The 13,134-nt window shown below is 33.0% G+C and overlaps 1 protein-coding gene across 2 annotated transcripts; it reads right to left on the bottom strand.

Annotated features, from left to right (window-relative positions):
* Positions 1-3,921: 3,921 nt before the first annotated feature.
* On the bottom strand, positions 3,922-12,807 carry LOC148272831 (voltage-dependent anion-selective channel-like). Of its 2 annotated transcripts, none has more exons than XM_088239505.1 (6): positions 12,639-12,807; positions 8,734-8,892; positions 8,426-8,589; positions 7,656-7,883; positions 5,301-5,509; positions 3,922-4,199 (listed from the first exon to the last, which is right to left on the bottom strand). In XM_088239505.1, the coding sequence occupies exons 1-6, from the start codon at positions 12,747-12,749 to the stop codon at positions 4,108-4,110; spliced, it is 963 nt and encodes a 320-aa protein (XP_088095631.1). In that variant the 5' UTR covers positions 12,750-12,807; the 3' UTR covers positions 3,922-4,107. The 2 variants fall into 2 exon arrangements, with proteins under 2 accessions (XP_088095631.1, XP_088095632.1); XM_088239506.1 differs by lacking the exon at positions 12,639-12,807 and adding an exon at positions 11,947-12,054.
* Between the last annotated feature and the right edge of the window lie 327 nt (positions 12,808-13,134).

Here is a 13,134-nt window from a genome sequence, read left to right as displayed (position 1 = left end):
AAAAACTGCGTCAATCTGTAAAGTTGATATTTATCTACAATAAAAATTAGGAAGTTCTTCCTTACCAAATCTGCTGTTAGCACACCTACGAATGTAATTTGAATTTTTTTATTAAAGATCCATCAAAAATAAAAAAAAAATTGGTTAGATCAATTAGCCTTTCTGCCATTGATATCGCAATTTTTATATCATTTGTCCTTTCGTAGATATAAATTGTTCTTTATATAAGCCCGTTTCTCTGTCCTGGGCACTTTGTTTCCACCCATGTCCTACGAGTTCAACAATGTCATCAATCCATCTTCTCTGTGATCTCTTTACTTTTCTTTTATTTTCATAGGGTCTCCAATGTAGTATTCTGGGGTCCAGCTGTCAGCTTCTTGTCTCGCCATATGACTAGTTCACTGCCATTTTTGTCTTTTCACTATTTCTGCAATAGAAGTAACCTTTGTACTGTCTTATTTCTTCCTTCCTTATTTGGTCTCTCAAGAAGACAATGTTTTGAATTACTAATCCACCTGGTCCATAAAAAAGTACAGAAATTGAAAAAAAAAAAAAAATTCAGGCGTTGTCTAGTATGTAGGTGAAATAATTCAATTAGATGAATCTCACCCGCATGAAGAAAGGTTTCAACTCTTTAACTTCACAAACATCAACAGATGAAAGAATATAGATGTTCAAATATGGGCATAGTGGTGAATGTTACACAGTGTGTAAAGTGGCCACTTAAACCAGCCAATGACAGTTCATAAGCCCTGTAGATGCCTAGACTTCTATATCCCTTCTCTAAAATGTCTCGAGGAGACGCCCAACACTTGTCTTACCATAGATCGTTGAGTGCACTTAATTTTGTGGACACTTCTGGTAGTGAGTGACATGGGTTCAAGAGCGTGTGTTGTTACCAGTAGAACACAAGAGTTGCCTTCAGATGGTGCCGTGGCTCAGTCGGTTAAACGCCAGAGTCAAATAAAAAACACAATAAAGATTTTTTTTCTCAAGCAGTCTAGGTGATGATCTATTGTGATGTATTTTTCATAATTCATCACTTTCTTCCATATCCCCTTTTTCCTACCTTCTGACAAGCCTCTAAAATAGATGCTTAGCAGGATATTCATTATTCAGTTATTAAAAAAGATTGTGTGGGATTTTTTTATTTCCGAATACGTGTTTCAGCTTTTCAAAAGCAACTTAACCCGATTTGTATTGGCAGTTCCGTAGTTTGATTTACTTTTCCCAATTTAATTTTGTGCCTAAGGTAAATGTACTCGTCAACATCACCTATAGATTTATTTCCATGGTGCTAGGTGTTGGACTCAAAATCTTGGTTTTGTCTAAATTTCAAGACCAATCTTTCTAGAGGCTTTGTATAGTTTTTCTACTGTAGTTTCCAATTCATTTTCATCTTCACTTATCTTTATTTATAAATTTCCTCTGTACGTGTGATGTCACTGAACTCCTTAACGGTTCAACCGATTTACGTGCGGTTTTCAGAGAAATATAGATATTTGCGCTGTGCGTGTTCGTAGATATTAAAATCTTCAATCTAATGTGTAAAAAAGAAGTAAAGAGCATAAATGTTTTATTCATCGATCTACCAGGGTTGCATTCGAGGAGAATGCATTGACAAAAAACTGGAAAGATTTTGTTTTTTGTGTGTAAAAAAGTTTGTTTTTGAATGTTTACAAACAGCATTTGTTTTTTGTGGATCTCAATCAGATTCTTTCCTTAAATTCCTTATAATTTCTATCCATTTATTTCTTTTTACTCGATTTTTGGTAATACTTAAATAATATTAAATTCAATACATTTTTAAATTCGTATTCCCACATAAGTACCATATATTAATACCATCAAAACTCTTTATTGCTCACTAGTTCGACCCCATCTAGAATACGCTTCTCCTATTTGGTCTCCACTCTACAGGACTCATATTGACCATATCGAGTCTGTCCAACACCGTTTTCTAAGAAAAGTGGCATGGTTGCTCGGATTACAAATAGGTAATTATTCCTACTTTGAAATAGAGCAATCTCTTAATCTGTCTTCACTGGAGAGACGTAGAACTGTGATGGACCTTATATGCATTTTCAAAATACTTGATGCTTTAAGTGATGTCCCATCTCTGTTGCAATCAATTTCTTTTCATGTTCCCAACCGTGTCACCAGAAGTCAAAATCTGCTATTTATAAAATCTTCTAAGAGCAACTTTGGTTTTTATGCCCCAATGTCCAGAATGTGTAGATTAGTCAATTCATCACACGACTTGTAATTCTTTGGAATAGATTTTCCGGCTTTTCGTAGATCTCTTCGCGACTAAACAGTGTGGGATGAAGTTGGATTGGCATGGTTTAGCTCGAGGTCTTACGTTTTTATGAATATATTGTATATAATTATTGTTTGTCTTTGCTAAATAGTTTTATGTTATTTTTGTTCAGTTTCTTGCATTTATGTTTCTTCATGTAACTGTTGTAATTGGCTTAAGCCGTATTATATATTATAAATAAATAAATAAGTACACCCCTCTGTTGGTGAGAAGACCGGAGTTTGAAGTTTGCAAAAAGAATGCCATAACTGAAAAAATATTTTTTTATGTTTTGGAATTCAACCATAAACAAGTACCTACTTAAATTTAATATTTGAACATTAACAATTTTTAATTTTGGAATTCAATCACAAAAAATTACCTAGGTACCCACTTATCAATAAAAAGTATTTTTCCAAGGCAAGCCAATATTCGGGCAGGACAACGTTTGTCGGGTCAGCTAGTTATATATACAATCATATAATATTTAAACAAACAATATAATATTTAAAAACACTACAATATTGAAAAATCGAGCTTTTGAAGTATAATTTTTTTTAAAGTATACAGTCATACAACCGTATTTTATTGTTATGTATAAAAAATATATATATTTGTGTTTGTATGAATACATTTTCTTTTAGTTGTAAATAACTGTGTTAGAAAATGGGAAACAAGTTGTGGTAACGGGGTTCAAACTTTAGACCTCTGATCCGTGAGTCAGCATCACTACCACGGCACAACTCGTATCCTCAATATTGTATTCATTATTTTCAAAAGTGTACCCAATCATTTAATTGACTTTTTGACCCATGAATAAAAGACGGGTTAAAAAAACACCAATATTAAAGAGATAACTTTATTAAAATTAATGTGAATTATAAACATACCAGTTGCTGGATACTATCCATGATTAATACGATAATAGGTTATTCTCCTATAGATTGATGAAATTATTAAAAATATCACCAAAACGCTCAATCTCAACAATGAACAAATTTACATCCAAACAGTTGGCACGAATGGAAATTTTTCTGTCAAAATACTGAAACAAACAGGGCAAGAAGTAAATGGAGATGTGGTAGTTAGGTAACTATGTTTTATTATGACATTCATAAATGGGCTCAAAGGACCAAATTACCCTAGTCAATTTATTTCACATCGTAAAAAAACTGTTAATTAAAAGTCTTTTAAAGTGAGATTATTTATAAACCGGTTGAAGGGTGATATTTGAGTTCATTGAACAAGATCAACGTAACCATTAGATTAAACGCAAACGTTATATAACTGCTAAATCTCAAATATAAAAATGAATCAGCCAAATCAAAGACCCAATTACCAGAACCCTGAGAATTGTCGAAGGTAAACATGCCATCGATGGAATGAAAAACACGGTAAGTAGATGGATCACAAATAACAAAATAATTTAACAAATGGATGAAGGAGGCATATGTCTGCGGTGGTGATTTCCAGATAATACTCGGAGGCATAAGACAGCGGGGACAACACAATAGGTAGGATTCACCTAACTATATCTTATCGAGATAGGTAAACTATGACATGCAGTAGCAGCACTGAGAAGGCGCTTGTTGCTGCAAATCAATATAAAATAACGCTCAATATGTGCGCCATCCAATTTATTACATAATAAGCATAATTTCTACTGGTAGAATCAACATCTTTACAGGATTAACAAATAGTATAGTTGAATAATGACAGTTTCTCGTGCTTTATACATAATTATGGTTGGAAAGATGCGAAGACAGCAATATATAAGTATCTACAATATTGTGTGGTGACGGCAGTATTTAGGCTTGCATTTCCAGAGCAACTCCCACCTTGTGGCCGCCTGTATTAAGGTTTTGTCCATTGATCAGGGCAGACAGTGTAAGGGTGATTCCTAGAACCAATACACACAGCACATTTATTTTTCTAAAAACCGATAAAGTGAACACATAGCCGAGTTACAAAATGTTAGTTGGCAAATTTAGCAGTTATGTTTCCAAAACCTCATTTTAAAAAAACAATAATCAAAAAATGGTAATTATATTAAAAATCTAACTTTAACAGGTTTATTACATATTATATCATATATAGCGTAATTTATGATAAACATTTTTTTTAAATCTTGAAAAGAAAAATATACAAAAATAATCATTCACTTTTTTTTAGATTATTTGTAGAAGTGTTTTTTTTTTAAAGATGGGTCAGTTACATAACAATAATAACTGTAAATACAAAAAAAAAAAAAGTTTTTTGTCGATAATTTTTCATTAAATTAACATAGTTATGATTTTTCAGAGAGCTAAAAAAAAAAGATTATTGTACACTTGATAACTATAATATAGTTATCGAGAGTAAATATATTATATTAAATTTTATCTTGTATGAATTTAGAACTCATCATACCATCTGCACCCGATGGTGCACGGGGCACTGTATTGGAAAACCAAACACAGTGTATCTCGATCACCTGCTACATGCTACATGAAGGTAAGGTGACCAGTCTTACGCTTCTGGTGCCAGTCCAGGGACAGTAAATTATTGCAGTGCAAAATAACATGCAAATAAAAATTCCAGTGAATATTATGGATGATAACTTAAATCAAGAGATATGCTATTAAATTTATTTATGTATTATTTTTAACAATCCAATCCCGTATCTAATAAAAACTGTTCATACCTTCAAAATAACATCCAAGTAAATATCTCCTATTATTACACTGACGCTGCTCTCGAGCTTCTTCCAAAATGAGTTCTACTTTGATTAGGTAATTCTTATTTTATAAGTTATATTTTCATACGAGTTATAAAATAAATACTTCTACTTAATGACCCGCACTCTTTCCAAATCAAACTATTTACTGTTTGTAAATAATCAACACATAAAATTACATTTTAATTATTTTTACTCCACATTATGTAATTTATCATGTAATCTTATGGTAAAAAAAAAGTGTACAAATGATTATGTAAGTATATGTAATAAGTGTAGGCTTACCGTCCCTCAGCTTCTGCTGATACCCGAGTCCGATATGATTGATGTTGTTCACTTTGCCGCGAATGCAGGCATCACTACCCAACTGGTACTTGCAGCCGACTCCGAAGGAAGTGCTGTTGGTACCAGCCGTCCAGTTTAGTGAGATACCACAGTCCAGATTCTCAGAAACCTTCTGGTAGATGGAACCACCGAAATTTTGCCCATCATCACTGTGGAAACCCGTCAAATATTTGTATTTCTTTATTATTGATTAACAAACCACTGTCCATTTATAAAGGAAAACCAGATACATTTTATGTAAAGTCGAAAATTACAAATATAAGATTAAAAACGAAAGAACAACAGAGCTTTAACAAAATATTCAACATCATCTAGACCATTTATTTAGTGCTCGTTTAAATCGCGGTATACTTAAATGGACAATGTTGAATCTTTTCGAGTTTACAATGCAACATAAGTGGAACATTAGTGTGGTGCATTCAGGCCATCGTTTGTTCTATGCTGACGGAGAAACAGTACTTCATTGTTTTTCAACGCACGGGACGGAACATTGAACTATATTTGTCACGGTAGTAATGACGCATAAATTTTTTAAATAATAACTCGGTATACAAAAATTATTTCTGTTAAGTAGAAAAATACATAGTTCATAGATGATGTAAAATAAAAAAGGAAGTTTAAATTAATTGTATGTGACACTGCAACATGTTTATAAAAAAATGTGAAACCTATTTTGGATCAAACCCAAATTTTTGAATAAGTAAAATATAGCATTCCGGCAACGACAGGCACACTATTAATACTTAAGAAAAAAATCTAAATATTTAAAAAATAATAAATAATGGAATGAGTATTTATTATTATTATATATAGCCACAAAAATGTAGTAGATTATAGAGTAATGTTAATGAACCATTTTTTTAATTATTATTACAATTATGTTTACATATCGACACATCCTGCATACAACTGTGTAACTGCCTCATCCACGGTTATACGACTGTTGCATTTTTGAAATCTACACCTTTGAAACTTTAATATCAAATATTAAAAAAAAAAAAAAAAATCGTTGGAACATGTATTTATTTAAACGTATAAATGTTTAACTACATATGTCTAAAACGAAATCCGAGGAATAATTAAGTATGTGTCAGCTACAGAATATTACGCGGGGGTAATGCGACGCCGCGCAGGCGACGGAGATATGCCCGTCGCTCAGTTATACCTCGGACAGCGAGAGAATTCCGCAGGTTCCATAAAAAAATTTAAAAAAATTAAAAACACAGGTATACTTATCAAAATAATGAAAATGAACTAATATTAATGTTGTGACAGTGATACATAAACAAATATAAGACCGTATTTCATTACGATTTTTTGGTAAAAGCTGTGTAAGTGAACATTTTAGGGGAAGATATTAAATGAAGTACAGAGTAAAACTATGTAACTAGGCAGATACTCGTGAAACATTTCAATGGATCCCATTGAATAAGCCTGTATCAGCGACTTACAGTATTGATGACAGGTTACGTAGCAAAGTATAAGAGTGTATGTGTGATAAAACAAAAACTAGTGATCTCAGAAAGAAAATTTATTTTTTATCTTATTAAATAACTCAATTAAAAGCGTTGCCAAATTTCATAGCTTTACTACGTAAGAATAGCGAAACAGCACGAGTTGATTTTTAAAAAATCTTTAAAACACTCTCCTGTAAAATTTACTTTTTTCAGTTACACAGTTGTACGTAGGATGTGTCGATATTATGTGATATGATACATATATATTAGGGTGGTCCTTATTTTCAGACTTTTAAAAAATTGAGTGGGCACCCCGTCATATGATTTTCTACCCTAAAATAATGATAAAAAATTTGGAACCCTTTTGTTCTATGCAATAGAGCTAAAGGGCTACTCTAGTGAATTATTTCTCTGAGATATATATCCATATTTACTATTTAATTTCATAATAAAATGTACTTACCAAATATACTTAAGCAAAAAACAAAAATCATGAATGCGGAGAAAATATTATTTTTTCAATCAGTGAGTGAATTACTGTGCAATCATTAGTTTTATTAAAGGAAAACATTTAATCATTAATATATTTCATTAGAACGTGTAGAAGAGTCAGCTGACAGGGTATAAAGAATAAAAATATTATATACGTAATGTATCATCTAATATTAAACCCTGCCAGATCCAGAAAAGTATATTCTGTGATACTTAAGATAACCATTTCAAAAATATATATTTGGAATAAAATTTGTTTATGCAAATTCTTGCAGGTATTGATAATAAAATACTGATCTGTCAGTGTTTGATACTAGACGACACATATGTAAACGAGTATACTTACACATTTGTGTGAAGAATAAGGTCATTACTAGAGTAGCCTAGAGCAAAGTTGTTCTTGGTGATAGCTGCCTTCTGGGTATTGAAACTCATCTGGTATCCGGCCAACCAGTTGTAATATTTGAACACGGTGGCCCCATCCACAATAGGTCCAGCACGGTCCAGCTCAACGTCGCAAGTAAGGGAACCTAGCTCATGCACGTACTGCGACTTTAGCTTACCAGTGACAGTTCTGTAACAAGAAACAATTTAAGTTATAAAATCAAATGATTACATCTGCAAGTTTGCTGTTAATAAACCTTAATCAAAACCAAATCTACTGCAGGTTCAGTCGGCACAGAGAACCAAACACTTGCTTACAGGGGAGAGGAGAATAATATGCTCGTATTCATTTGTAAATGTGTATTTCTATCGCTTACTGAAAAGGGACGGGGTGTAAATCCTGTTAGATCCGGGGCTGTAAATTATAATGTAAAAGTTTGGTACTTCAAGATGGTTGTATTTTTAATAAAGTGAATATGTTTTTAAATTGATGCATATTACAAGACATAGAGAACATTTTTTAAGTGGAAATATAAAGGTTAAGGTATTTACAGAACTACTCCTGTTATTGGAGCTGGTTTAAGTGATAAATTTACACACTGCAACATTGACCATTCTGGACATCCATATGTATTCAATTCTTCCACCTGACAAAAGTTTGGTGTGGATGAGATTCATCTGACTGAATTATTTCACTCAATAGACAACGCCTAAAAGTACTTAACAACATACCCGGTCTGAGGGGCAAAAGAGGTGTCCAGAGAGAGTTTCAGTCCAACTGCTAATTGATCTTGAAAGGTAATATCCGTTGCCAAAATATTATCCGTATTCCATTTTTCTGTGAATGTGAATCCATACTCTTTCACTTTGTACTTAGATTCTAGGTTACCAAATACCTGAAATCGAAATAAAATTTAAGACAAAAACGCACATGGAACTAAATGTTTGTAGAGAAATATTGTTACAAACATGCTGAGGATTCAAAACTTTGGGTACAAATATACAGGAAAGTTGATGTTGGCAGAGTTAAAATAAGCAACCTTCTTAGATTCCTGGGCAGCTTGCACCCCACTATTGAACTCTACTCCAGAAGCGCTCTTGGTCTTGACATCCAACTTCAGGAATCCGAAATGGTATCCCTTTCCAAATACATCTCGGGCATGTTTACCCATATCACCATACACCGGGGCCGCCATTGCCTGAAAACACCATCGACATTCTTTATTCCTAATACATACTAGGTATCCTTCAACAATAAGTAATAATGGCCTCCATAGTCCACTTTAAGGTTTTGTAATTAACAATACATATAAATCTTAATTGGTCCAAACATATTGATGTCTGTAAAAAGTAGCTGCCACCACAAATAAACTCGTCAAGGCCTCTAAACCCACATGGGGAGCGACACCATAGGTTATGCAGCCAAGTCGCTGTAGAGCCTCAGATTACATATGCCTCGAGCGTCTGGGTGGAAGCGGTCCGGAAAAAGAATATTGTAGAAAATTGAATTCCATTTAACGACAAATCACCATTTGATCTTTCAAGGAATACAAAACCATTTCTCTGGTATCAACTCAAGCTCTTAGAGCTCGCCTAGCACTCTTCCAGGGAGTCAGAGACTTATTTTCCTTCCCGCATCCAGTGGAAAGATATCGAATAGATCAATGATCAGACTACCTAGGATGGAACAGAATGAATTGAGAATTTTCACTGATGGCAGTCTTTTGGACGGCAAGGTCGGTGCAGCCTTACTACCCTTTGATGGCATTAGAGAGCTGCCACCTGAAAGCTCAAACTCGACGACTTCTGTTCAGTGTTTCAGCCGGAGCTCTTTGCAATAAAAGAAGTACTGATCTATGTTATGAAGAAGCCATCTAATTGATGGAAACAAATAACTATTCTCACAGATTGTATGTCTGGTGTGCAAGCAATAACTGATCGGAATTCGGTTAACATTATTGTAATGAACATCCATAAATTACAAATTAGATTACAAAATGTATATATGGGATGGGTAAGAGAACATTCGGAATCCTAGGTAACGAAAGAGCGGATGAAAAGGTTCGGCAAGCTACGCTTAAAAGGACAGCTCCTGATTTTGCGGAGTTTCCTCTTAGTTTTGCTAAAAGAAAAATTAGAAGCAGGACTCTGGAATGAACGTAATTTGAACAAAACCACAGGACAGATAACTAAAATGTTTGTTAATGAATCCAAAATAAAACACGTTTATTGGATTTTATTTTACTTTGTTTTTTAAAATATACAAGAGGGTATAAAAAAAAAGCAGAATTAAAATCCAATAAACGTGTTTTATTTTAGGTACATTACCAAATTTAATATGGAATTCTACCAATTGTCTGCATACTAAATGTTTTTTCCTTCAATTTTTTATGCCTCCAATTTCAAGAAAAAGCAGCGTATGAGGTTCGAACTCACATAAATTCTCAGGGGCCATGGTGGGTTCATGAGCTACCTGCACCGTTTTTAACTTTCTGAGATCAACTGCTTTCCATGTGATAATGAAACCCCTCAAGATGTTTCCTACATGTTGATGCAATACCCTCTTTTCAGCATCAAAAGACATAACCTAGAGATACGATGCAGAAGCGCTGGTGAGGATCTAAGGCACAGTGATTGCGTAATAAGTCACAAAGACTTATCACAAGAGGTAGTATCTTTGATGGTTAGGATAGTCGAGGTAATAAGGGCAATAAATAAAAACAGAATACAAAATGCTGCGATCTCTTTAAGCGAAACGGAAGGCCTACTGATGTCTATTAATAGTCCAGCTTCTCTTGAATGAGTTTTCTGTGGTTTCCTCTTAGGTCCACAGCCGAAATTTCCTACCTTTCCCACTATTATATAGATTACATAGATATAGATTGCCGGGAATTAAAATCCACTTGTAAAATATAAACCTTGCACATTATAAGCAAGGTCAGTAATATTGCAACTCCCATATGAAAATTAAAAAAAGTATCCCTAAGGCCCCAATATCCTAGGGTTCTGGAATAACCCTTGCCAGTGAGAACTGTTTTTTTTTCAATTGATGGGACACTAATACAATCAAAGAAAAATTTATCCAATTACATTAACCATTTACCCTTTGAATTTTCTGCATTAATTTAATTAGGTGAATATTTAAGCTATTGGTTACGTATTGGGAAAAAATATTCTATAAGGGACACATCCCCCAAGTGAACCAATAAAAACATGATGATAATCAGAACAATAATGGTTTATTTCTGTATGTGACAGATTTCAGGTATCACAAAAAATGGCCAATAATTTATTTTTTCTGCTTACTTTTGTTTCGAAAATAATTATTGTTCTAGACTGAATTCGTTAAAAATAAACATCGTAAATTATTCAAAGGAAAAACAAAATACAATCCGCTGTTTTGTTTTTTTATTTTTTATTGTGATTAAGAATATTGTGATTTCAAACTCGTGATGCAAGTGAAAAATTATAAATTTGGCTTAAATTTTGTTGGTAATCGCACTCTATAAATAAAGGCTAGAAACAATTGATGATTTATTTCAATATTGAAATTTGTGCAATGTAAAGTTATTAAAAGTTTCAAAAATATATTTCGGTTACAATGCGGTAGTAATATAATGCATTGCGCATATGAAAATGACATAAAACACCACGGATGAGGATAAACAATATTTTAACCAAATTTGCAATAAATTCGAGTTGATCAAGTACGTGGACCATGTCATTTGACATTTCGACTTTGACATAAGACGTCTGTCAAAATTTTGCGAAAATATAGCCGAATTATTTCGCAACGTTTATAAGAGTTACATAACATTTTTGAAAAGGATGGAAACGTATTTAGAGGGATAGATTAAGCTAAATACGCGAGTAGCCGGCCTAGTAATTCGATAAAGTTCATGAAGACATCCACCATCGCATTTTCTCACCCCCATCTCTCTTTCTGTCGTCCATATCGCGTGATCCTACTTACTGCTCTTATGGCGCGGCGTGTAAAAAATTAGATACAGACGGTTGATTTCAAGAGATATAGAAAACATAGTATAAAATAAAACGCTTAAAAAGTATCGTGTCTGTAAACCTTTTCATACATGAAAATATCGTACAAATCATTATATTCCCACGTTGTACGTATTATAAAATATTAGCATTAACCCAAAAACTGTAAACCGGCTAACTCTACTGTAAATTTACACTATCTAAATTTCTAAAGGGAACAAAAGGTGACATTCGAGAGGGATATATTCACTCACCGTAGTTTTAGTGAAAATATGTCAATAAAATTCCAAAATAAAACTAATTTCCACTTATAAGCGGAGATCGGGAACTGCCTGGCCGACGAGCTGAAACTAGACACACACGAAGTCAGTAGAGAAGGTGGCGCTTTAGTCGGAAATCGGAAAGTACTCGAAAGAAGGTTTAAGGTTACATATTATCGCATAATTGGTAATCATTTTCATAAAAAAATAAATCATACTTAATTATACATTCATTAAAACTATCAAATATATTTCAAAATTCATTTTTCCGTCGTTATTTTGATATTTTATAAATTTTAGCCTCAAACCTCAAATGCGGAAAAGTTGAAGTCAAAATAAATATATTTTTGAATATTAAGTTTTAAGATAAATTGACAAATAATAATATTGTTGAAATAATGAAGGCACAAAAAACATTCACAATATTCACCTGGTTTATTTGTTCCTATCGTACAGTACTGACAAAGGTGTGTTTTCAAAATACGTACGAGCGGGAACTTCGAATGAAGATTGTTCAGTACGTCACCTAATACCATTATAGACTTTATTTTATTGCGATAAGCATATTTCTATGAATTGAGCTTTCAAACATACAAATTTATTTGGATATATTGAACATATTTTTGACTACGCGCACGCGAAATGAGTGTTATGTTTTTTAAACTACCTTTTAAATAATCACTTACAGGGTCTGAGGAAAACCATGATCGTATACTTCCGCCTGGAGGTTGACATTCTTCAGTTGGCTTGCTATCCTTATCTTGAGCTATATTCTTTATTCCGGAAGGAAAACGCATGATACAGATTACTTAATATGTTGTGTTTATACTTTTCAAACAGTAATTTTATAACTTCGTTTTTCACTTTTATTTCATATTCACAGCTAATTGGCAACAAGAAAAAAGAAAAACATTTGACGTTGAAGAAAAGCGAATTCTGATTTTAAACTAACGACCAAGTGATTACCCAGGAAGGTACTAACATTAGTGCATATATTATAATCCTTAGAGTATATATATACTCTAAGATATAATCATATTTAAAAGAATGGGTACCTGCTTATGTTAGGAATTTAGGACCGAATATGTGTTTTTCACCGTTCCTCCAGGGTTACATTAGACTGAAATGCATATTCCAAAAAATTTGGAGAATGTTGTATTTTTGTGTATTAAAAAGTTTATA

This window comes from Micrasema longulum, unplaced genomic scaffold (assembly GCF_059751315.1).
Source record: "Micrasema longulum isolate JH-2025_06_02 unplaced genomic scaffold, ASM5975131v1 h1tg002175l, whole genome shotgun sequence".
Taxonomy (NCBI): domain Eukaryota; kingdom Metazoa; phylum Arthropoda; class Insecta; order Trichoptera; family Brachycentridae; genus Micrasema; species Micrasema longulum.
This window is presented reverse-complemented; position numbering and strand designations above follow the sequence as displayed.